The sequence below is a fragment of the Chrysemys picta genome, chromosome 18, assembly GCF_011386835.1.
Source record: "Chrysemys picta bellii isolate R12L10 chromosome 18, ASM1138683v2, whole genome shotgun sequence".
NCBI classification, from domain to species: Eukaryota; Metazoa; Chordata; order Testudines; family Emydidae; genus Chrysemys; species Chrysemys picta.
In genome coordinates, this window is record NC_088808.1 from 5,468,014 (window position 1) to 5,491,338 (window position 23,325).

A 23,325-nucleotide genomic window follows, 5' to 3' on the forward strand; every position below is an offset into this window, starting at 1 on the left:
AGACTCCATGGTGGTCAGTAATGGACTAACTGGCCCTTGGGTTCTTCCTAACCCTGGTCAGTTAGCGGTTGGTTACTGTGTGCCTTTCAATTTCCTCATATATTTTTAGTCCCAGTGAATGTGACTGTGGTTGTTCTCATCCTCCATGTAAAAGCCCTGGCTTTTATTTTTTAAATCCTACTAGATTCTAAGCCTGGCTGAAATCTTGTGGCATTGAGTTCCACAGGTGACCTCTGTGCTGCACAATAAAATGTCTGACGGTCAGTTGTAAAGGTGCTGCCTTTCATTTTCATCAAATGTGCCCTTGTCCCTGTGCTTGGAGCGAGGGTGACTCACGGCTCCCAGTCGACCCTTGCTATATATCACTCATTGCAAAATCAGTGCATGGCAGGGCAAGGGGTTTGCAACCTGGCCCCAAACGGCTGGGGGTAACTGACTATCCAAAGGGGTTTGCGATTGCAATCTCTAATTTCCCCAACCGGAGTCCAACCCACGTGCAAACGGTTTATTGCTCTGACTATCTAGGAGCCAACATTCCCCGGAGGGCTCCGACCTTTTTAAACAGGATCCGAGCAGAATAATTCCCACCACCAATAAATTATGCAGTTGGTCGTTTTCATTTCCCTTCTCGATTGATGCCCTCACAAAACCATGGGGAAGTTAAAGCGGTGGAGAGGGCAAGGGGGGAGGGATACACGGAGTCTGAAGCTATTTCTAATCAAGGTGATTGCAAGAGGCTCTTCCCCACCCCCACCCCACACAAAAGAATCAAGTTCATTTACAACCTATTGGTGTCAATTGTCTTAAAGGGGCCAATAGCCGAGCAGGGGCAATTAAGATCGCCGCCCAAGCCGGGCCCGTGGCGGGGCGAGGGGAGGTAGCCCCTTGGCCGGCCTAGGCGATCAGTCGGGTCCCTGCAGCATGGACGGGCTTTGCCGTGGCCCGCACGGCCTCGCTGCTGCCCGGCTCCTGCCCTGAGCCTGCCGACATGCCGAGCGGGGACGGCCTCCTGGCCCTTGCCGAGGTCTGATCGCCGCTGGGACACGGCGCCCCCCATGGCGCCTTAGGGGCTCCGAGATCCAGCCAGCGCCGGGCACCCGGGGGCGAACATGTTTAGCCAGGAGGCGCTGCCCGCCGCCTCCTTCAGCCTGGGGGCCGGGATCCTGCAGGATGCGAGCGGCCAGTTCGGCAAAAGCAGCTACAGCAGCAGCCCCCAGCCGCCGCCTTTCTTCCCCTTCCCAGCGGTGAAAGCGGAGTACGACCCCCCCGAGCTGCAGGCGGGGGAGGCTAAGCCCTGGTGCCCTTTCCCGGGCCCAGAGCCCTGCCACCAGCCGGGCATGGCTGGGGGGCACCAGGGCCCCCCTCTCCTGGGAAGCGGGCAGGCCCCGAAGGAAGAGCCCGGCCAGGAGAAGGGGCGCAGACAAGGCTCCCCAGAAGCGAAATGCGCCCTCCTGCCCGCGGGCCCCTACTACGCCCACCCCTGGAGCAGCCCTTTCTGGCCTGCCTTGGCTGGCCACAGCGCGGCGGCGGCCCGCGGCCCCCTCCCCAGCCAGACGTTCCCAGGGGTCGGGCTTTGCCCCGGGGCCCACCACGCCATCTACCCCAGCGACCCGCACCAGCCCCCCAGCGGCCTCTCCAGCCTGGGCAGCAGCGGCAGCTCCAGTGGGGCGGCTAGCGAGGGAGGCCAGTCCAGTGAGAGTGGGGACGAGGTAAGGATCGCAGCCCTGCAGCCCCTTCTCAGCTCGGACCCGCGCGGGTAGCGCCCCTCGGGGCTCCCCTGGACCCCGCTCCCCGAGCCGGAGGGTCGCCCCCGTCTCACCCCCTTTCCGTTTGCATTGTCTCAAGGGATTTCCCCCCCCCCCCCCAGTTCTCCGGCTTATACTAAGGGGGAGGGGAGCGCCTCCTTCATCTTCCTCTGATGCTTTTGGGGTGACCTTGTCCCCCACATTCCCTGACAGCGGCACATCTCTCCTGCCACAGCCTCCGTGGAGAGCAGCTTCCTAGCGGGGGTGGCTGGGAAGGGCAGGTAGGTTTCTCCAACGATCTGTCTCCGAGGGGCCAGACAGGCTGCTCTGAACCGACGAGTGTGTCTGATGGCTTGTGTTCCCTGGAGGTGGGGTCCACAAACCCCGATGCCTTTTTAATACAGTAGGCCAGGTCCCTGTCTGTTGGGTAAATCAGAGCTCCACTGAGTTACACCTGTTACAGATCTGACTTTGTGTGTTGTGTGTAGACCTATATATACATCAGCTTTTAAAAAGCATTGGGGTGCTTTATGGTGATGGATATTCTTTTATCCAGACTCAGCTGCAGTTTAACTTTCCCCCCCAAATGAAGTGACCGTTGCTCTGTAATGCCAGGGTAGAGATTTAAACTTCTCTTTATATCTCACTCAAAATAATCCCCATTCGGGTGTCCCCATCTGTAAAATGGGGAGAATGAACCGAGCTCCTGTGGGAAGCGTTTTGAGATCTGATGAAAAGTGCTCTTAAGAGCTGGGAGTTAGTACAGAGGGAGGGATGGTGTGAGCCAGCAGGGGTACAGAGTTGTTTGACTGGGGGATTTAAAGACCAGCTGAGAGGCCCAGGGACAGCAGGGGAAAGGAAGGATGACAGAGCCCATGGGATGAAAGCTCTTTGCATTGCAAGGGGGTTAAGTTACAACACTGTTGCACTTTGTAGTGTAAATGGGGGTTTAGCTACATTCTCAAATCCTGCTAGAGCTTCCCTACCTCTGCCTGGGCCAGTGGTTCTGAAGCTCCATCGATTGCTGCATATCACCAGTCTGTCTCTTTTTGCTTTTCTCTGTATTTTCCTTTCCATTTTTTATTCTTATTTTCCCTCCTCTGCTTCTCCAGGAGCTCCCAGTTGTCAGCGCCCCCTTCTCCCCTCAGGGGACCATTAGGATAACCTAGTCTGACCTCCTGCATAACTTATCCCGGGATGTCTGCGGGGAAGAGGTTACAGCAGTGGGCACCAAGGAGAACGGGCCTACCAGACCCACGCAGGCACATGCCCAGCAGGGCTTGAGTCTAACCCCTTTAACCTTGCTAGCCTCATGGTTATGACTTCCCTCCCTCTTTCTTCCACTCTCCACCAGAGAGACAACCTTCCCTCTCCCCCTCAGCTCAGCCCGCTGAGGGCTTTGAGGACCTTGTGTCTTCTCTGGGGCACCACTGTTGTGACCGCAGCAGGTGGTTAAAAGTGGCCTATGGTGCTTAATAGTTGGGTCATTACCTGCTGGGGCAGCGGGCTGTTCTTCAGCGCTGCTGTTCTCCATGTCAAGTGCAGCACGTGCGGTGATGGGGCTCAAGGTGGTGGCTGGGTCCTCCTCTATCAGGATGGGGAAGAAGCTGTTTCCGGACTAGTTGGGAATCTAGTAGTAGGGAGGAGTCCGGAAGGATGCCAAGGCTGTGAAGCACATGAGTGAGTTCAGTGTTATGGTGTTTGCCCATTTCCCACCTGTGTCACCCCCCCATCCTGCCCAGGTTCAGGAAGGAGGTTGAGTTCCTGCTTATGCAACATTGGAGCTGTGCAGCAGCTGGGGCCCTGATTGTGTCCCATTGGTGGTGGGGAGTGACTTTTGCTCTCCAACACGGTTTACTGCATTGTGCACATTTCCAGCAGGGGCATGCCCAGTTTGGAGAGGTTTCTCTTCGTGTGACTAAGCTGTGCTGCCCAGCTGCCCCAGTGCTGGGCTCTTTGGGATCCAGAGACCAGCACCACACAGTTTCTTCCATGCTTTCAGGGTGGGCCTCCCATTCTTACTGCCATGTTTGTCCCTCTTGTCCACCAGACACTGGCACCGGTCTGAGCAACGGCTTTCCCTTGGGCTCCCTCTGCTGGCTGTTGCAGAACAAAAATATTTCTCTCTGTATGATCCTCAGCGGGATAGCCGGGCATATGCTTCTGTTACGTCTGTGCTCTCAGCTCCTCTGTGCATGCAGGCCCTCGGATGCTGGTGCTGCCTGCTCTAAATATTTTCATCAGCTTGACTATTATTATTATTATTTTATTTTAAATGGAATTTTAAAAATCCAGATATTTAGAGTGTGCAGGCCAGCTCCCTCCAGATTATAATCATTTAAAAATTGGTCAGATTCCTGACTCACAGGTAGATTAAGCTAAATTAGTTTAAGCCAGAATGAAATGTGTGAATAGACTTAAGCGTGTCCATGCTGCTGTTTGCACCACTTTAACTAAATCAATCAAAACACCTGCTTTTAGTGGAAACTGGAGCAAACTGGGGTGTGTGGAGAAGCCCTGCCATGCCTTGGCAGAACGGCCAGGAAAATCAGAATTGACACTCCTGATATCTAAGGGGAAAAACAAGAAAGTAAATAATAAACCCAAGGAAAAACTCTTTTCTGGACTCTTTATGATGGACAAAAATTTTAAAGGGCACAGCCCTGGGTTTTTGTTTTTTTGTTAACTGCTGATAGTACCAGTACCTCATTGGGCCCTCAGTTGGCGGGAGTGACTGTATTTGCAAAACCGCCCACTGCTCAGAAAGGCTATGAACTAATTAATTAAACCTGTTTCATAAACTGTCCCACAACAGTTCCAGGTGGGGAGAAGGGCGGCTCTGAAAACCTGTGCGCAAAAATGTGCGAGGGCATTTTGTGTGTGTCTAGATGGCAGCTTTCTGCGCAAACCTGGGGTGCTCCGAGTCTCCTCTTCTCCTGCCCTGGACCTTGTGTTGAGACTTGCATCTGGGCAACACTGGGTGTAACAAGCCATCATTCAGCTCGCCTAGCTTTTGGAACCCTCTGCACAGGTGGCAACGATGAGGCAAGGTGCCGGAAACTCTGGGTGCTGGGTTGGTTGCAGCCCATTTCTCTTCCAGTGTGAACTCCTAGTGGCTTAGATGAGTTGAGCCCTTGTGTTTTGTTTTGTTTTTAAAAGGGGGGTTGATCCTTTTTTGCTTTGTTGGGCAGTTGGGCCCAGTTCTTCAAAGATATTCAGGCTCCTAAATACCCCTAGAATTAGGAACCCGAATATCATTGAGGATCTGAGCCTTCTTGTTAGCACTGAGGGGAAGTTGACAGCTGACAGTGGCTGAATCCAGACCAGCTGGCCACTGGCCCTCAGCTGGTGAGACGGTCTCAGACATAACACACACTGGCACCTGCTGCTGGTGGAGTGTATTGCTTGGAGCCCCTCTGCAGGAGCAGGTCTTCGACTTGGCGCACAGATCAGTGTGTTCTCGCTGCTGGCTTCCTTGGGGAAGAGAAGACCTAGCGCCCAACCGTCACAAAAGGGAAGGGAATGTACGTGGCCGGTGTACATGGGCATCGCTCGATGGACACTTGCCTACAGCAGAGGTGGGATCTGACCTCCAGCTCCCCCTCTACCTGGGAGTAGGGTGGGATAGGAAGTAGTACAGGAGGGTGGGGGCCCTTGAGAAGGATGGTGCAGTGGCCAAGGTACTGGCCTGTGACTCCATGAGGTGGAGGTTCAGTTCCTGCCTCTGTCACACACTCTAGACCAGCATTGATAATGAACTAAACTGTATAATGAGCTTTTCAAACGATCCACTCTAGCTCAAACAGAAGTTATGAGAAATTCTGTCTTGCCTCATTCAGGCAATCAGACTATGATGGGAGAGGTCCCTACAAAATGGTAAATGCCACTCCTGCTTCGGGAGCTGAATTGGATTTTGCAAAACTGCAGTAGGCAAACCCCAAACTATTGAAAATGAAGGCTCTGGTCCAGCAGACACGAGGCGGGTACGTAACTTGACTCAGATGAAAAGTCCCATTGACTTTGATGTGACTACTCCTGCGCTCCAAGTTTAAGCATGTGCATAATTGTTAGCAAGACCGTGGGCTAAATGTGTATTTCTATTACAAACCATTCTTTTAGTGGCCTGGAATCTTTGTCCCTTCAAAACAAAACTGCTTCAGTGCAGAGAGAAAAGGTGGCCCAGCAATTAGGGCACTGGCCTAGAATTTGAGAAGCAAAGGCTGTGTCTACACTAGAGATCTTACAGCTGTACCGCCGCTGTAAGGTCTCCTGTGTCGCTGCTCTATGCCAATGGGAGAGAGCTCTCCTGTCGGTATAATTAAACCACACCCAGTGCGCGGCGATAGCTCTGTTTGGAGACGCTTTTCTGCCAATGTAGTGCTGTCTACACATTGCTCAGGGGTGGTGGTTTTCTTCACACCCTTGACCAATAAAAGTTTTACTGACAAAAGTGCTAGTGTAGACACCAGATTCAACTTCCGGCTCCACCTAAGACTCTCTGTGTGACCTTGGGGAAGTTAATCAGGGCTTGTCTACACTTGCAGTGCACGGCACCACTTAGTGAAGATGCTATCTACACCCAATGGGAGAGCTTCTCCCACTGGGGTAGGAATTCCCACCTCCCCGAGAGGCGGTAGCTGTGTGTCCACAGGACGCTCCTCGACATAGTGCCGTCTGTACCAGGAGTTCAGTTGGTGTAACTGCATTCAAATCCGCACCCTGAGTGACGTAGTTCCACTCGGGTAAGTTGTTAATCTAGACTGTGCCTCAGGCTCTCTCTCAGTTCCCCATGTATAAAATAGTACTTCCCCAGTGGTTTGGGGAGGATAAATATTATGAGGTGCTCACACACTTCAGAGATGGTGGCCAGTTAGTGTCAGCAATGCCAAGTGAGTTCATCTTCCCAGTTCATTTAACAACGTTACCATGAACTTACTTTAGACAGCCAGGCCAAAATGTTTAGGTCCATAAAATCCAAAAGGTGGGATTTTCAACAGCATGGAAGTGACTTAGGAGCACAAGTCCTATTGACTGCACGCTGCAAACCTGAGCGGGGGGAGGGTAGCCTGGTCAAAGCATTGTGGCTTTCTTGGTTTGTGGAAGTGCAGGGTGTCGGCAGGTAGGGTTGGCTGCTATTTGCAGTTGTGTGTGGGAGTTTGTGGTGTTCTCGCCGGGAGGCTGAGTGAGGCCCTGGACTTCTTTTTTTACAGCCTGGCTGAGAGTTTCAAGGCTGAAACTTGCTTAGTAGAAAAGAAAAACTTGTAAAATTTGCAACTCTACTAACAATTAGGAAACTCGTTAAACAAGAACAAACCAACCACTTTGGCCATTTAAGACTCTAAAATAAGAAGGGAGTAAAGACCTAGCAAGACAGTACGAGAGAGACAACAGCTATACATGAGAAATCTGATTTAAATTAAAAAAAAAAAAATTGTGGTGTTTGTTTGTTTTATCATGATTTTTACCCACCCTGTCTTGGGCAGGGCCAGTCGCTCCGCCGACCCTTTGGAAAACGGCGATGGTACTGTCCTGCCTCCCTGCAAGGCAGGGCATGTTCTTGTGCAGCGAGCACTCAGGTACTGTGGTGACTAGGGCCATCTCTGGGCTTGGGTAGAATTTCTCAGCCCTGCCACAAATTGACCCTAGGAAACGTATCCTGGCTGGGGGGATGTGAGGGAGGGATATTGCAGGGCATCAACACGCCAGCTTCGGTCTCTGCCCGATGAGGAATAGATGGCCTTCCCGCGCACTGATTACCTGGCTTGTCCGCTCCCCAGGGTGGAGTGGGAGGCTTTCGCTGGTGAGCGTGGGGGTGTCTAAAGACAGTGAGGTCTGCAGAACTACCCTGTTTCCCCGAAAATAAGACATCCTCCGAAAATAAGGCCTACTTACAGTTTTGCCTCTCGTTGTAATATAAGGCATCCCCCCGATAATAAGACCTCCCCGATAATAAGGCATCCACCGATGTGTACCGTATTCTTCTTCATTGAAATATAAGACATCCCCTGAAAATAAGACCTAGCGCATCTTTGGGAGCAAAAATTAATATAAGACACTGTCTTATTTTCGGGGAAACAGGGTAGCGCTTTCATTTAAAAAAAGTTACTGACCTTTCCAAGCTTCCCTTACCAGCTCAGCTAATACCTCTCAGCGCTGACCTGTATCTCCCCGCACTGCCCCTCCCCTCCCCCATGCTATTCCAGCCCTGAGTCTCGCCAGCCAGACATCACCCCAGTGGGTGAGAGGTTTCCCGCTGCAGTGGGCAGCCAGGCCGGGGGAGTCTGAGGGACAGTCTAGGCGGACGTTCCGCCGTGAAGCAGAAAGCCAGAGAGCAGCTTGAGGGATAAGCCCGTTTCTTGGAGCCCAGCAGAGCTCTTGGTTCAGTGTCAGGTGAAAGTGATTCCTTCTGGGATTGTTTGCCATCCTCGCGCTGCAGGAGGCTGGCTTGTCCCTGCAAACAAACAACTGAAGGCTTCACCGAGCCTGTTCACACTCCTCTCCCCTGCCATGAAAGCCGCGGTGGAGCCTGATTGCAGCGGTAGACCTGGGATCCATCTCTCTAGGGCTTGGATTCGCATCCATCCCTGAAGCGCCTGAGTGAATCCACCTCTCTCTTTGCCAGCCCCCCCACGGGCTCCTTTGTCCCCTCACAGAAACGTTTTTGCTTCTTTTGCCAGGACGCCACTCCCACCTCGGAGGAGCTGGAGCAGTTTGCCAAAGACCTCAAGCACAAGCGCATCACCCTGGGGTTCACGCAGGCTGACGTGGGGATGGCTCTGGGGACACTCTATGGTGAGTGTTTCACTTTTCTCCCCGGCCCCTCCCAAGCCCATCTGGTGCCTCTGGGGGTGTCTCTTGGTGCAGAAGGTGAGAGATGGGGTGGGGGCAGGGGCAGCCCCTGGATCCCCACTGGTGCTGGGTAGCTTTTTCCCCAGTTGGATGTTCGAAGCGGCTGGAAGGGTTTTTGGATGCTCGTTGCAGTGAGCCCAGCGTGAACACTGGGGGGATTCCAGGGGGAGCCCCAACATGCAGCTGTAACCTGGGGGTCCCTGCTATCCCTGCTGCCGCCTTGAGGGAGGAGCTCACAACAAAAGATGGGGAGCCTGGGGGGAAAGCAAAATTCTGTGGGGCAGAGTGGACTTCTAGATCCAGCTGTCTGCGGGGGGAGGGACTCCAGCACCCCCAGTGCCCCATGAGTCCTCACTTATGGGGGGAAGGGACAGAAGACGCCCCTCCTCCCCCCAGATAGCAGGTGAAGGGAGCAGACAGCCATGGTCCCTGCCCCAGAGGTGGGTAGGTGACTGTGCAGTGTTGGGGTGGGGGTGGAGGGGTGTCCTCTCCCATGCGTGGATGCAGCGCCCAGGGTCGTGGATGGTCCATGCATGGGTCAGGTAGTGGGCAGGTTTCTTTCCTCTCCGGCTGGTGTGCTGGGGGTATAGGATAAGGAGTCTGGCAGCCCCAGGCCTGCAGTGAACGGTGCTGCTCTCGCCCTCCCAGGGAAGATGTTCAGCCAGACGACGATCTGCCGCTTCGAAGCCCTCCAGCTGAGCTTCAAGAACATGTGCAAGCTGAAGCCGCTGCTGCAGCGCTGGCTCAACGAGGTGGAGAACAGCGACAGCCTGCAAGAGGTAAGTGGGGATGGGGCGGGTTAGACCAGGGCTTGGCTCAGCCCAATGGCCAGGACTAGCTGCTTCCGAGCACGGTGCACGGGACCCCTTAATGGGCAGCTACTGAAGTAACCTAATCACTGGGCAAGTTCCTTCCTGACCCCCGTCAGTCAGAGCTTGGTCCATGTCCGGAGGGCTTATATCCCTCCTGAATGTGTTTTGTCCTTTCTGCTGTGATTGTGGAGAATAAGAACGTCCGAGGCGCCTCGAGAATCCTGCTCCGCCCTTGGCTTTGCTGATACCTTGGGGCAGTGAGTTCCATAGGTTCGTTATGCACTCTGTGTGTGTGTGTGTGTGTGTGTGTGTGTGTGTGTGAGACAGTCAGTATTTCCTCTTACTGGTTTTAAATGTGTTGTCTTTCAGTTGCATTGACTCGCCCCTTGTTCGTGTGTTATGAGGGAGGGTGGATAGAAATGCCTGATCTACCTTCTCTTTTCCATTCGTCGTTCTGCTTACCCCTGTCATGTCTCCTCTTGCTGGCCTTCTTTCTAAAACAGTGTCCAAGGATGAGATTCTCACCCCTGACCAGCCCATCTTGCAGGTAAAAGGTCAGGGCTGTGTAAAGGGGCTCTAAAAGCCCTGGTTTTAGCTGGGAGATGAGTCCTCTGACACAGGCACTGTTGGAGACCTGGGACTGTGTTGCAAGCCCTGGTGTAGGAGCGGGTACCGGGGCAAGGCTGTATGAGGTTCTGGGCACCCGCTGCAGCCCCCAGGATAGCGGCTGATTGCATGGAGAGATTGCAGAGTTTTGTTAGCAGCTCAGTCACTTTGTTCTTGCGTTCAAATTTCTTGGGAGATGTCGCCGAGGCCTCCTGATATTTTTCTCTTTATCCGTTTGTTCCAGCAGCTCCTCTTTCAACACCTTGGTCCTTGACCTGAGACGGCAGCTCAGGGTCGGGATCTCCTTGACCTCCTCTGAGGCAAAGAAATTGTAACTTCTCCACAACCGTCTTATCTTCCTTAATTGCTTCCTTTACTTCCTGGTTAATCCAACAGACCCACGGATTCTCTTGCAGACGTCTTGCTCTGATGTGCCTGGAGAATGGCTCATCAAATTCCATCTTATCTCTTCTATGCCCCATCCGGTGTGGAAGGGCCTGGTGTTAGGGTATTGGTAGGGCTGCAGATTTGTCACGGCGTTTTTTTGATCCAATCCCTGAGCAGTCCTGGTAAATGTCACGGCTTCAGGAGGCAGTGGTTGTAAAGCCACTTGAAGTGGGAGGGTGTGACGTGGCATGGGAGGTTAGGTCCTGCCCCCGGGGATGGGAGGCCTGGTGTGTGTGTGTGGGGGGGGGGGAGGGGGGCAGTTGTAGAGCATGCCCACCCGGCACTGACCTCACAATGGTGGCTCCTGTCCCGTGGGGCTGGCCTGGCTCCTTGCTCTGGCCTGTGGGAATGGCCCTCTCCCCGTGACACCCAGCCTTGCCTCCTTCTTGGCCATGGAACCGCCAGATCATCTGCCCAAGAGCTTTGGTGGTAAAAGTGGCTGGGTCCTGGCCTGGGTGGTCCCCTCAGCTCCTCAGCCTATGAAATCCCAGATGCAAAGAAAGCCATGGAAAAATGACGGTCTCAGTGACAAACCTGCAACCCTAGGCATTGGCTATCAACAGACCAGTGGGCTAGCCTGCTTCCCAACAAGCTGTGACTGCACCAGTGTAAGGGGGCCTTGAGCTGACTTTTAGCAGGGAAGGTTCCTTTTGGGAAGGGAGCAGGGTAAATGAGGACTTCCAGCAGGGCCGGCTCCAGGCACCAGCCGACCAAGCACTTGCTTGGGGCGGCCAATCTTGGGGTGGCGGGTGGCGCTTGGCATTTGTTTTTTGTTTCAGCGGCGCTGGGGGGGAGGTTGGCATAGCATGGCTCTCAGGGTTTGGGCGGCTGGGCGGGGGATGGGGTTTGGACGGCGCGGCGCTCGGGGAGGGGTGGGGGGTTGCGCTTGGGGTTTGGGCAGCGCTGGGGGGTTTGGGCAGTGTGGCGCTCGGGAGAGGGGTGGGGGTTTCGGCGGCCCGGCGCTCGGGGGTGGGGGTTTTGGCGGCTCGGGGGTGGGGGTTTCAGCGGTGTGGCGTGGTGCTCGGGGGCGGTGCGGGGGTTTCGGTGGTATGGTGCTTGGTGGGGGGGGCGTGTTACGGTGCGACGGCGCTCTTTTATTTTTATTCTTTATTTATTTTTGCCTGGGGCGGCAAAAAAGTTAGAGCCGGCCCTGACTTCCAGTGTCTAGCAACAGCTAATAACCCTTGCAGCTGGAATCTCTCCATCACTGTCCCAACCACAACCTGCCCGTGCTCCCAGACCCTGCTCATTGGCCTGACTTCAGAGAGACCTTTGCCATTTGCATTACCAGAGTAGCAGTATCTTGCATGGGGCTGCTCCAATAGTGGGGCAGATGTACTTGTAAATAAACAATTAGCTGATAGTTTGGTCAATCACATGATGGAGAGTGTCCAACCACGTGATGGTAGAAGAGTGGGAAGAACTTATGATCATTGTTTGATGGGAAAATATACTAAGATTCCCAACAAATATAATTTGCAACAGATTCTTCAACCGGCTCTGAGCCTGGAGCAGCCAGACATCACAATAGCCTCCAACAAGGCAATCGGGTAGTTTTCTGCTGTCCTGGGGCATCTGGAGAGAGGCTCCTGTCGTCTTAAACGTTATAGCCATAGTCAGTGGAGTGAGACTGGTTGGATTACCATGGCACGAGGGCCAGGGCCTGAATCCAAGACCATATTGCATATCTGGGGAAAACAACTCTTTGTTGAGCAGTCGCACTCTTCAGCTCCTTGTCTAGGAAGAGTTTGTACTGACAGCTATTCGAGGGGCTCCGATGTAACTGCTCAGCTGACATGGGATATAAATGCAGGGAAATGGGGTTTTCCACGCACACGTTTCACTGACGGCAAAGGTTCCTTACTGAAGGAGGGGGGACCTGGCAGAAGGTCCCCTGCACCTGGAGCCTCTCCCATACTCTGCAGTTGCCAGGGGCACAGTGAGGTTGGCAGGATGGGGTGGACTATTGGGAGATCATGGGTGAAATCCGGTTGTTCACCTCTCCCAGCACACTTTTGCGGCTGTTGCTACATATGCTATGTGGTTGGGGCAGCAGTTTGTGGGTCAAAGAGAGTTCCATCCCCAAACACTTTGGGTTTGTATCTATTTAAAGTATAAAACCTTAATGTTAATAGAAATATTTTAATGAAATCCTTTTAATAGTTGCCCAATTAATTGGTCACCCTTTGTATTAGTGTACATTTATACACACTTTATAAAGGGCTGATAAATGATTTAAGCATGCTACAGACATGAATACTATATGTTGCAGATGGTTATATAAAGGGACCTGGTGGAAAACCACTCCCCCCCCCCCCCCCCCCCCCCCCCCCCGTAAAGATAGAATGAAAAATTTTCATTTGAAAATATTCATGGGGAAAATTCTGAAACGAAATACAATTTTCAATTCAAACTGAAATGTTTGTTTCTGAAAACCTGCCAAATTTTCTAAATGTCAGATTCTGAGAGGGTGGCTCCCCACTTTTTTGCCTCTGGATTTGATAGCATTGGTATTACAGGTGTTCTTTCACTTTCTCCTGTGGTTTTTTTTGTTTGTTCCTTTTTCCACTCTAACTTTTCCAAAGGCAGAGACATTTCAAAAGTTGCAGAATAGGAAAAGGGAAGAGAGGAAAAAGTGGGGGACACCATCCATCCTATTGCATTCAGTGGCAAAAAAAGAACATCGGAAAACTCCCAGTCTGAAATGGGAACTTTGTTTGAAAACTAAAATCAGAAGTTCAGTTTGAAATGAAACAAAACGTCTCATTTCATTTTGCAATTTCCCATCACATAAAAAAAAAATTGAAAACCATTTTCCTGCGACCCCCTCCCCGCTCCCCCCCAAAAGAAGGAAAAAATGGTTTTGATGACTCCCCTCCATTTATTTATTCATTCGTACCGAAAAAACAGTTTTTTGGTTGAAAATGTTGACCAGCTCTAGTTACGCGTTTCAGAGGAAGACGTCAGAAGCAATCGTTACTCTCTGTGACACGTGATTGACCTTTTATTAAGACATCTACTAGTCACTAACTTTTAGAAACTATTCACATACACTACAGTATACAATTTACTTTAGTTTGAATGTATGCATTCCCTGAAAATGTTTGCAACCCTCACAGTGTGTGAAACTGATTAATTGTCTGAGCTGCATAAAATACCAAAAAATAAATTCTGTAAGCTCTTTGGGGCGGGGACTGTCTTCAGTCGTGCAAATGGTAGGCACTCCGAAATCATGGGACTATCTTAAAATTCACAAGACTTTTAAAATAACACCTTTGGAGTCCTTTTTATTAACTTTCTGGCTTTTGAGCCTTTAGGGGGCTTCCGCCCTGCCCCTAGTTTTTTGTCTTCAGCTAGGAGGGCTAGAAACTTCCTAAAAAGGAGGGTTGGGGGGGGGGGGGGAAGAGAGAGCAGAGATTCAAGTGTATTCATATAAACTCGAGGTGCTGGGGCTTAAACCCCGCTGGGACTCAGGATCAAATCACCAGTGTTGGCGACACTGTACAGTCTTTGCATAGGCAGGAAGGACTGCCTAGCGTGGGAATGTTCTAATCCAGTAAACAAGCAGCATGAATGGAGGAAAGGGCCTGATCCTGTGAGCCCTGCTGAGCAAAGAAGTGTTCCAGGTGTGGCGGTCTTGCAGGATTGGGCCTCAAACTCCGGTTAAGAAAGATTTGTGTGTCACTAATCTAGGATAACGGGTGATTCAGGGGGATTTTTTTTTTTTAAATTACTTTAACATGATTGTGTCCTATCAAGTTGATTTTGTTTTTTAACTGAGACGTACCTGCATCTTATTTTTCCCCATCCATCATTGCTAAACCCCCACAAAGGCCTTGGGGAACTCCCTCCTTGTGGCCATGACGGTGTGTAGTGGGAGCAACCAAAATGGGTGGCAGAGGGGTGAAATGGGCAGCACCTGGGTTTTCGTTGTGCCATAATTGATGGATTATGATGGGCTTTTGCTATCGAGTCGGTTTCTGAGGATGTTTTCTCCCAGTGTGACTGAAATAAACTAGTTTGGTCAAAAAGAAAAGTGGAGAAACAGAAATGTCGTCATCAGCAGCAGCATTTGAAGCCAAGCTCTTCCAGTTCCCCAACACAGACTTCTACCCTTTGAACTAAAGAAGCATCTGTTAGCCATCAAATGCAGCAGCCACTCACGGGGATGTGGCACCCACTCTGCTAGTAGGTTACACCAATACTTGCTAGGCATCAGTAGAACAGTGGAAATCAGGAAGCCTGAAGTTTAGTCCTGCAGTTTTGTGGTTAGAATACGAGAAAAGGGTGTCGAGCTTCCTGGGGTCTCTTCATGGCTTTAGGAGGGTTGATAAAGCAGTGATTGGAGAGAGGCTAGCTAAGCACACAGATCGGGTACGTTCTTTCTGCAAGGCAGGGCGGCTGAGTCTTGGATCTGTTGTATTAAGGTACGTCTACACAGCAAAAATAACCCAGCAACAGCGAGTCTCAGAGCCTGGTTTTACACACAGCCTCCTCCACAGGTTTTAGAGCCTGAGCTGGGACATTCACACTGCTATTTATTAGCATTGGAGAGTGATCCCGAGTCAGTAGACCCAGGCTCTGAGACTTGCTGCCGTGTTTTTTTGTTTTGTTTTTTTGCTGTGTAGACGTACCTTTAAGGACCTGGGTTCTGTTCCTAGCTGTCCATGATGTGACTTCATGCTACCTTAAATTTTGTAAAACAGGTGGAAAGATGCAGTTGTGTGGGCTGCAGTGAAAACCACAACAAATCAAAATGAATGAAGAAAAGTTATGCCAAATCGGTGTCCCCCTTTACTTTGCTCTTTCTACGTCTCCAAACGTTGCCCTGTCCAGCCATTAAACAAACGCAGCATTCAGCCCGGTGGGTGTTTGGGGAGGACTCACAGATCAGCTGGCATTTTTCCTCCATTCAGCCCTGCCTCTAGGAGCTGGGCGAGGGTGGTTTTCACTGATTTGCAGCACATTGGATTGGCATCTCTCAGCCCTGGCCCTACCCCTCTCCCAGCCAGGTATGTGTGCCCCAAGGAGCTGGGGAACACTGTTGCTCCACAGGGACGACCTGTAACCAAGTGCCATGGTTTTTGCGGGTTTGTGTCTTTCTCTTGCTTTCCAGCTGTGCAATGCAGAGCAAGTGCTGGCCCAGGCCCGGAAGAGGAAGCGCAGGACCAGCATCGAGAACAACGTCAAGGGCACGCTAGAGAGCTTCTTCCGCAAGTGCATAAAGCCGAGCCCCCAGCAGATCTCGCAGATCGCCGAGGATCTCAACCTGGACAAAGACGTAGGTTTAGTTGGAGCTCCCCAGCGATGGGGAGAATGGCAGGTTCAGAAGTCGGGTCCTTAGGAATGACTCTAACACCTTCTCTAGTGGGGCACCTCTAAAGGCCAATTTAGGGCTGATGAAAATTTTTCCATCAAAACTATTTTTTAAGCAGAAAATTGGGTTTATGACTAAACCAAATTATTCACAAAACAAGTCTGTTTTCCACAGGATTTTTTTTTTTCCTTCAAAAATCCAACAATTTCATTTTGGAAATGCTACTGTGGTGCCTCATGGGAGCTGTAGTTCAGTTGCCTCATGTCCCTGTTCTCCCTGACCTGAGTTTCCCAGCCAGACTACATCTCCCATGATGCACCATGGCTAGGGAGGCCCATGAGGCACCACCACCTGCTTCAAGAGTGGAGGCTGTGGTGCACAGTGGGTGGTGGAGCCCAGCCTAAAGAGGAGAATGGGGGGCATCTGGCACCCAGGGCCGGCTCCAGGCACCAGCCCACCAAGCATGTGCTTGGGGTGGCGCCTGGAGGGGTGTGGCGCGGCGGGGCGCTCCGGCCCGAGAGCGGGGCCGCGACTGGGCTCGCCGCCCTCCCCGCGGCGCTCCTGCTGCCGGGGGCTCTCCGCCCTCCTCCCAGCGCTCTGGCCGCCGGGGAGAGCGGAGAGCCCCGGCCGGGCTTGCCGCCCTCCCCCCGGCGCTCCGGCCGGTGGGGGATTGCTCGGCGCCCTCCCCTGCCGCGCTGGCAGCGGGTGGCTTTTTTGCCTAGGGCGGCAAAAAAGCCAGAGCCGGCCCTGCTGGCACCCCAACTGCAATTCCCATTAGGTAGGCACTCTGGCAGCTGACATTTTCTGGTATTCAAATTTCTGCCAAAAAAATTAAATTTTCCATTTAAAATTTTGACCTTTTTTTTTTTTTTTTTTCCCCACTTAAATTTTCCACAGTGTCCCCACCCCCCTTTTACTGTCCATCTCTAATCCAGACCTTTGCTCTGGAGGTGAACGGCTAGTGCAGGGGTGGCCACACCCACTCAGAGGGCTGTGCGATCTAGCACAAAACAATACAGCGGTAGGAGCGTGTTAGCACCAACTGCCAGCCCACGTCACTCCCCCCCAGTGCAGGTCTGATTCATGGATGCAAGGAGAGTGCACGTGGGCCTCTTTGGTAGGCAGATTGCTGCCAAATCAGGGAGGTCCCAGTAGGTGGGATTAGACCCCAGACTGCCTCAGTTAGTGGGTGCAGCTGGTGAAGGAATGTTGCCCTGTTGCAGGACAGCCTCATTCATGGTGGGGACTGTCAGGGTGCCATGGGGTCTACAGAGGTCCGTCCCTCTGCCTGGCTGACCAAAGCGCTCCCAGCTGGTACTGCTGAGCTGAGAGGATATGTAGGGCCTTGTGGGGGTGGAGGGAAGGCAGAAAACATCCCACTGGAAAAGAGCTTGAAGCCCCCAAACTGCCTGGCTGATTTGCTCCTTGCTAGAGGCGGAGCTGTGGGGGGGCTCCCCCCCCCCCCACAGCCCCGAGGGGGAGGTTTTCACCAGCTGGGCTGATCTATCTCCCCATTTGTGCCTTCTCCCGTCTCCGCCTAGGTGGTGCGAGTCTGGTTCTGCAACCGGCGTCAAAAGGGCAAGCGGCTGCTGCTGCCCTTCGGCGATGAGAACGAGGGAGCCATGTACGACATGAACCTGGCCCTGGCGCACCCAGCCCTGCCCGCTGCAGTGAGCTCCCAAGCCTATGCCCCGGCCCCCCTGGCCTCGCCCCCTCCCATCTACATGTCGGCTTTCCACAAGGGTGAGATCTGCCCTCAAGCTTTGCAGCCGGCGGTCTCCATGGGGAACAGCGGCAACTGAACCTGGGGGCCGGGGGCTATTGGGAGCTGGACGGAGGTGCCTCCTTGGCGGGTGCTGCTTGGCTGGCTCCCCGGAGAGAAAAGCACCCCAGAGATCCTGCGGCTGCTCCCCAGACACCTGACTCGGGGAGGGGCGGGGTTTGTTTGTTTGCTTTTTTGTGTGAGGGGAGGGGCAGCAAAGCAGGCAGAGGGAGCGGATCACCCTCTGCTCTGGAGCGAGTCCCCGTCCTTCCCATCGATCTGAGTCACTCCTGCTGCGAGGAGCCTGCTTTTCCCCGCCCCCCCTCGAGTTGATCTACCTATCCTGCCCCTCCCCCGGGGCCGGGGCCTCGTCACTCATTTTCAAACAACGTTTTATCTATTATTAGTTTGGAGAAGGGAAAAAAATGAAGCCCTTTTTAGCCATTTCTAGTTTTAAAATGATCCAGTCTCTGTCTCTCTCTGTTGCACGCAGCAGGGCTGGGCGAGCCTTGGGGACCGTCACTCCCATGGCCTCTTAGTCCCAGGCAACTGTAACCCTGGGAGTTTCCAAGGAGCCTAAGAGAGTCAGGGTGCCCATTGTGTGCCAGTGGGAGTTGGGCCCTTACGTCTCCTTGACAAATGCCAGCCTGGGGCTTAGCCTTGCTCCCTGGGCACGTAGACATGTCTTTCACGGTCCCAGCTCTGTCTCAACCAATCGGCATTTTCTGAGGAGAAAATGTTTCACTGAACAGTTCCAGACCCACGTGTACTTAATGTGCCTTCCCTGCCCAAATGCTTCAGCTGCCTTGTCTTCTCCCAACCATCCCCTCCAGGAGCCCTAGGCCTGATGAGCTTCCAGAGGGCATAGGAGGCTATTCAGCTACCCCGGGCATCCCTGATGGATGGGTTACCCTGCCTAGCTCAGGACCCCCAGTGTTTCCAAACTGTGGGCGAGAATAGCTGCCTATGGCCCCCAAGGTCTCAACTCTGCACTTCAGGGCTCTGAGACTCTGCCTGGAAGCTTTCATTGTTGACTCCCTGGAGAAGCGGTGTAATGGGTGGAAAGGGATAGAAGTGCGTCTCCCAGCCCCAGCTCTAAGGCTGTGATTCCACCCACACGCCAGCCGAGTGACATACCGTGCACGTCGGAGCCCCCTGGTAGAACTACAGCCTGGTACGGGTGGCTCAGCTAGAAAACATTGTGCATTGTAACAAGAACAAACCATTTTCAAGAGCCTATTATTTTGTACCCGGCACTGCATGTTTTGTAGAGCTGTACAGATCCTCCTTTTCATAGAGCGCTCCTGGAGCGCAGCGTGAATGTGTGCTGGGGTCAAACGGGCAAGAGAAAGCGGGTGGGACTCTGCAAGCTCCACCCCCAACCAATCTCCACTCCTGTCCCATGCCAGAATGGAGCTCCATGCTCAGACGGGGGCACCGATGTTCTGGCGATGACCATGTGTGTTCTCTGGGCTGGACAGGGTTCAAATACGCTGCTGGGCTCCTCCGCTTGGTTCTCCCTTGGGGTGCCCATGATTTGCCGGGCAGCTTGGCCTTCATTGCCTCTTGGCTGGCAATAAATATAAGCAGTCAAGAACATAAGAACGGCCATACTGGGTCAGACCAACAGTCCATCTAGCCCAGTATCCTGGCTTCTGACACTGGCCAATACCAGGTGCTTCAAAGGGAATGAATAGAAAAGGGCAATTATGAAGTGATCCATCCCACCATCCAGTCCCTACATCTGGCAGTCAGAGGCTTAGAGACACCCAGAGCACAAGGTTGCATCTCTGACTTTCTTGGCTAGTAGCCATTGATGGACCTATCCTCCGTCAACTTACCTAGTTGTTTTTTGAACCCTGTTATAGTTTTGGGCTTCACAACATCCCCCGGCAATGAGGTCCACAGGTTGACTGGGCGTTGTGTGAAGAAATACTTTTGTTTGTTTTAAACCTGGTGACCCCTGGTACTTGTGTTATGTGACTTCCTTATTCACTTTCTCCACACCATGATTTTATAGACCTCTATCATATCCCACCTTAGTCGTCTCTTTTCCACACTGAATAGTCTGTCTTATTAATCTCTCTTCATCTGGAAGCTGCTCCATACGGTGCTTAATCATTTTTGTTGCCCTTCTCTGTACCTTTTCCATTTCTAATATATCTTTTTTGTGATGGGGCAACCAGAACTCCACACAGTATTCCAGGTGTGGATGTACCATGGATTTAGATACAGGCAATATGATATTTACTGTCTTCTTATCTATCCCTTTCCTAGTAATTCCCAACATTCTGTTCGCTTTTTGACAGCCGCTGCACATTGAGTGGATGTTTTCAGAGAACTATCCACCATGACTCCAAGATCTTAAGTGGTAACAGGCAATGTAGACCCCATCATTTTGTATGTACAGGTGGGATTATGTTTTCCAATATGCATTACTTTGCATATATTAACAGTGAATTTCATCTGCCATTTTGTTGCCTAGTCACCCAGTTTTGTGAGATCCTTTTGTAATTCTTTGCAGTCTGATTGGACTATACTGAGTAATTTTATATCATCTGCAGACTGACATCTCACTGTTTACCTCTTTTTTTTTTTATGTTGAACAGCACTGGTCCCATGCAGATCCTTGGGGGACCCCACTATTTACTTATTTCCACTGTGAAAACTGACGATTTATTCCTACCCTTTGTTTCCTGTCTTTTAACTGGTTCCTGACCCATGAAAGGCCCTGTAATTGCTGGGATCTGGAACCTTTTTTAAAAATTGGTGTTCTATTAGGTATCCTCCAGCCATCTGGCATAGAGGCTGATTTAAGTGATAGGTTACATACCACAGTTAGTAGTTCTGCAATTTCATATTTGAGTTCCTTCAGAGATGGGTGAATTGGGTGAATCTCACCTGGTCCTGGTGAGTGGTGACTTATTTATCAACCTGTGTTCCAAAACCACCTCTATTGAGACCTCTGTGTGGGACATACCCAGCCCTTGCCTGTCACCTGAGGGTGCAGCAGGACTCAGGTCTCAACATTTCAAAGTAGCGTCCATCTCCGCACCCCCTCCCCGGGCTACTCTGTCAGCATGTCCCCTCTGGGGAGAGGGGAGGACTCCTGCTGTTCACCCTCGGGAAGAACATTGGAGATGGTGCCCGTTTAATCCCCTCACTCACTTTGACCTCTCCCTCTTCTCACCTTGTATTAAAATGCTGGATAGAAAACTAAGTCCCTGGGAGACCTGGCTTCTGTTCCTGCCCCTGCTCCCTGTAGCACGAGATTATTTCAAGCCATTTTCTGTAGGACCTACACAAAATCACTTGTGTCCTTGTGCAGCCCCTACAGCAGTCACGTGATTCTCTTTGGGGCAGGCACCGTCTCTAACTCTGTCTGCACAGCACCTCGCCCAGTGAGGCTCTGGACTGGCTGAGAGCTCTAGGCACCACCGCCGTGTGTGTATGTGTGAAATATTCATTCCCAGAGCAGTGCGGCTGCTGTAGAAGGAAGCCAGAGAGTCATAAACGCCCTGCTCTGCGAGGAACGCGGAGGAGCTGGTGGGGAAGTGGGTTATAGGAGGAGGGTTTCACCCATGCTGGTGTGAATGACAGTTGTTCCCCCGTGATAGAAATGAATGACTTGGTCTCAGTCCCCTGCTGCCCTGATCTGACAATGGGCATGATGGACAGACCAGACGCTTGCCTCTCTCTGCTTGGCTTTGCTCTGGGGATACCAGAAGACTTCAGTCTCCAGGGCTGTCAGCCAGTAGCGAGCAACATGGGCCTTTCAATCCAGCATAGGACCATGCAATGGGCAAATGTCCTCTTGGCTTTAGCTTGGGGGATAAATGGGCTGGAAACCCTCGTGTTTCTCCAAGGCAAACTCCTGTGTGAAGCAGGAGATTCTCCTGCCAGAGGAGAGTAACCCACTCATAAAATGTTCTGTTAATGTATGTGCATTGTGCGTCCTGGATGCAGACCCCACTGTGCTGGGAGCTGTACAGACAAACCAAAAGTCCCTGCCCCAAGAGCAATGATCAGCAAACATCAAGCTGCTATCCCAGCAATTCAACGGTGCAAAGCTAGGTTTCAAAGGAGCAGCTTTCCCCTAGGAAATCAGCGGTGGCGTTTGTACAGGACACTGGATTCCAGGATCTACATTTCTAAATGACTATCATGTGGTTTAACAGCAAAGTTAACAAAAAAAGAAAAATGGACGTGAGAAAACTTCCAATAAAAACTGGAGGAGCCAGTTCGATGCACAAGCAGGATGTGTTGTGGAAAGGTCAAGGGGTGACTTGGTCTGTCTCTAAGTACCTACGCAGGGAACAGATTTGTTAATAGAGGCCTCTTAAACCCAGCAGACAAAGGTCTAACAAGATTCAGTGGCTGGAAATTGAAGCCAGACAAACTTGGGCTAGAAATGAGGTGCATATTTTTAACAGCAAGGGTAATGAACCATTGAAACAACCTACAAGGGCTGTGGTGGCTTCACCATCATGGGACACTTTAAAATCAAGACTGGATGTCTTTCTACATGCTAGCTTCTAGGTCAAGGGAAGTCCCGTGACCTGTATCTTACAGGATGCCAGATTAGACAATCACAGTGCTCCCTTCTGGCCTCATACTGTGTGTATATATATAATGGCAATGGAGTCCCTGACATGTCTCCCTTTTGGGGGTTAGAAATCTCAGCAAGGTCAGGGGTTTTAGTTTTAGATTTTATTTTCCTGTTGTTGGTGCTGGGCGTGTCATTCTCACAGTGGAAAGGTGACTACAGTTAAACTAGGTGTCCATTTGTCCTTTGTCAGACTTGCACTTCGGCCACTCCCTGATTTCCTTTCAGCCCTGCTTGTCATCAGCAAAGTGGGCTCCTGCTAAGAGGTATCCGTGAACTGTGCAAGACAACAGCCCATTCCCCAGGGGCTAGATTGTGAACCCCGACTCCTGAGCAGAGCCGTGGAAATCGAAGGAACCAACCGAGCGCGGTGCTCTTAGGTGGGAGGCTGGATACGTGGCTCCGGCCCTGAATGGAGGTTGGGAAATCACGGCATCTCTTTCTGAAACGGGCTTCGGAAACTCCTTTTGAGCTGGGGGGGAGGGATAACTCAGTGGTTTGAGCATTGGCCTGCTAAACCCAGGGTTGTGAGTTCAATCCTTGAGGGGGCCACTTGGGGATCTGGGGCAAAATCAGTACTTGGTCCTGCTAGCGAAGGCAGGGGACTGGACTCGATGACCTTTCAAGGTCCCTTCCAGTTTTAGGAGATGGGATATCACCATTAATTAGTAAATGTTTGTTTGGTTCTGCGGGGGCTGGATTTTGGAAGCGGTATTCCTGTTGAGTACTCCTGCAACGAGCCCCCTGGAAACCAACAGGGGATTGTTAACACTACTCTGCATGTGACTCAGGGCCTGGCTACACTGGCAGTTGTCGAGCGCTGTGAGTTAAACCCGCCTTCGGAGAGCGCAGTAGGGAAAGCGCTGTCTGTCCACACTGACACCTGCCAGCGCACTGGCGTGGCCACATTAGCAGCTCTTGCAACGGCCACAGAGAGCAGTGCATTGTGGTAGCTATCCCAGCATGCAAGTGGCTGCAACGTGCTTTTCAAATGGGGGTGGGGTGGGATGGAGTGTGACAGGGAGTGTGTTGTGTGTATGTGGGGGGGGAGAGAGTGGGTTTTGGGGAGCTGAGAGCATGTCAGCATGCTGTCTTGTGAGGTCAGACAGCAGCAGATCCCCTCCACCTCCCCCACCCCTCTCTCTCTCTCTCGCACGCAGCATTGCACAGTAATGGTTGCT

General features: G+C 52.0%; 1 protein-coding gene across 1 annotated transcript; it reads left to right on the forward strand.

Annotated features, from left to right (window-relative positions):
* Positions 1–797: 797 nt before the first annotated feature.
* Positions 798–20,755, forward strand: LOC101950391 (POU domain, class 5, transcription factor 3-like). Its single transcript, XM_005291444.4, has 5 exons — positions 798–1,709; positions 8,423–8,537; positions 9,243–9,373; positions 15,576–15,740; positions 17,318–20,755. Exons 1-5 carry the CDS (start codon positions 1,110–1,112, stop codon positions 17,576–17,578), a joined length of 1,272 nt encoding a protein of 423 aa, XP_005291501.2. The 5' UTR covers positions 798–1,109; the 3' UTR covers positions 17,579–20,755.
* The last annotated feature ends 2,570 nt before the right edge of the window (positions 20,756–23,325 follow it).

Excerpts from the sequence above, each read along its gene's own strand:
- LOC101950391 (XM_005291444.4), top strand. The coding sequence starts at position 1,110 with ATGTTTAGCCAGGAGGCGCTGCCCGCCGCCTCCTTCAGCCTGGGGGCC. Across the intron at positions 1,710-8,422 it reads CCAGTGAGAGTGGGGACGAG|GACGCCACTCCCACCTCGGA; the intron begins GTAAGGATCGCA and ends TTCTTTTGCCAG. Across the intron at positions 8,538-9,242 it reads GGCTCTGGGGACACTCTATG|GGAAGATGTTCAGCCAGACG; the intron begins GTGAGTGTTTCA and ends TCGCCCTCCCAG.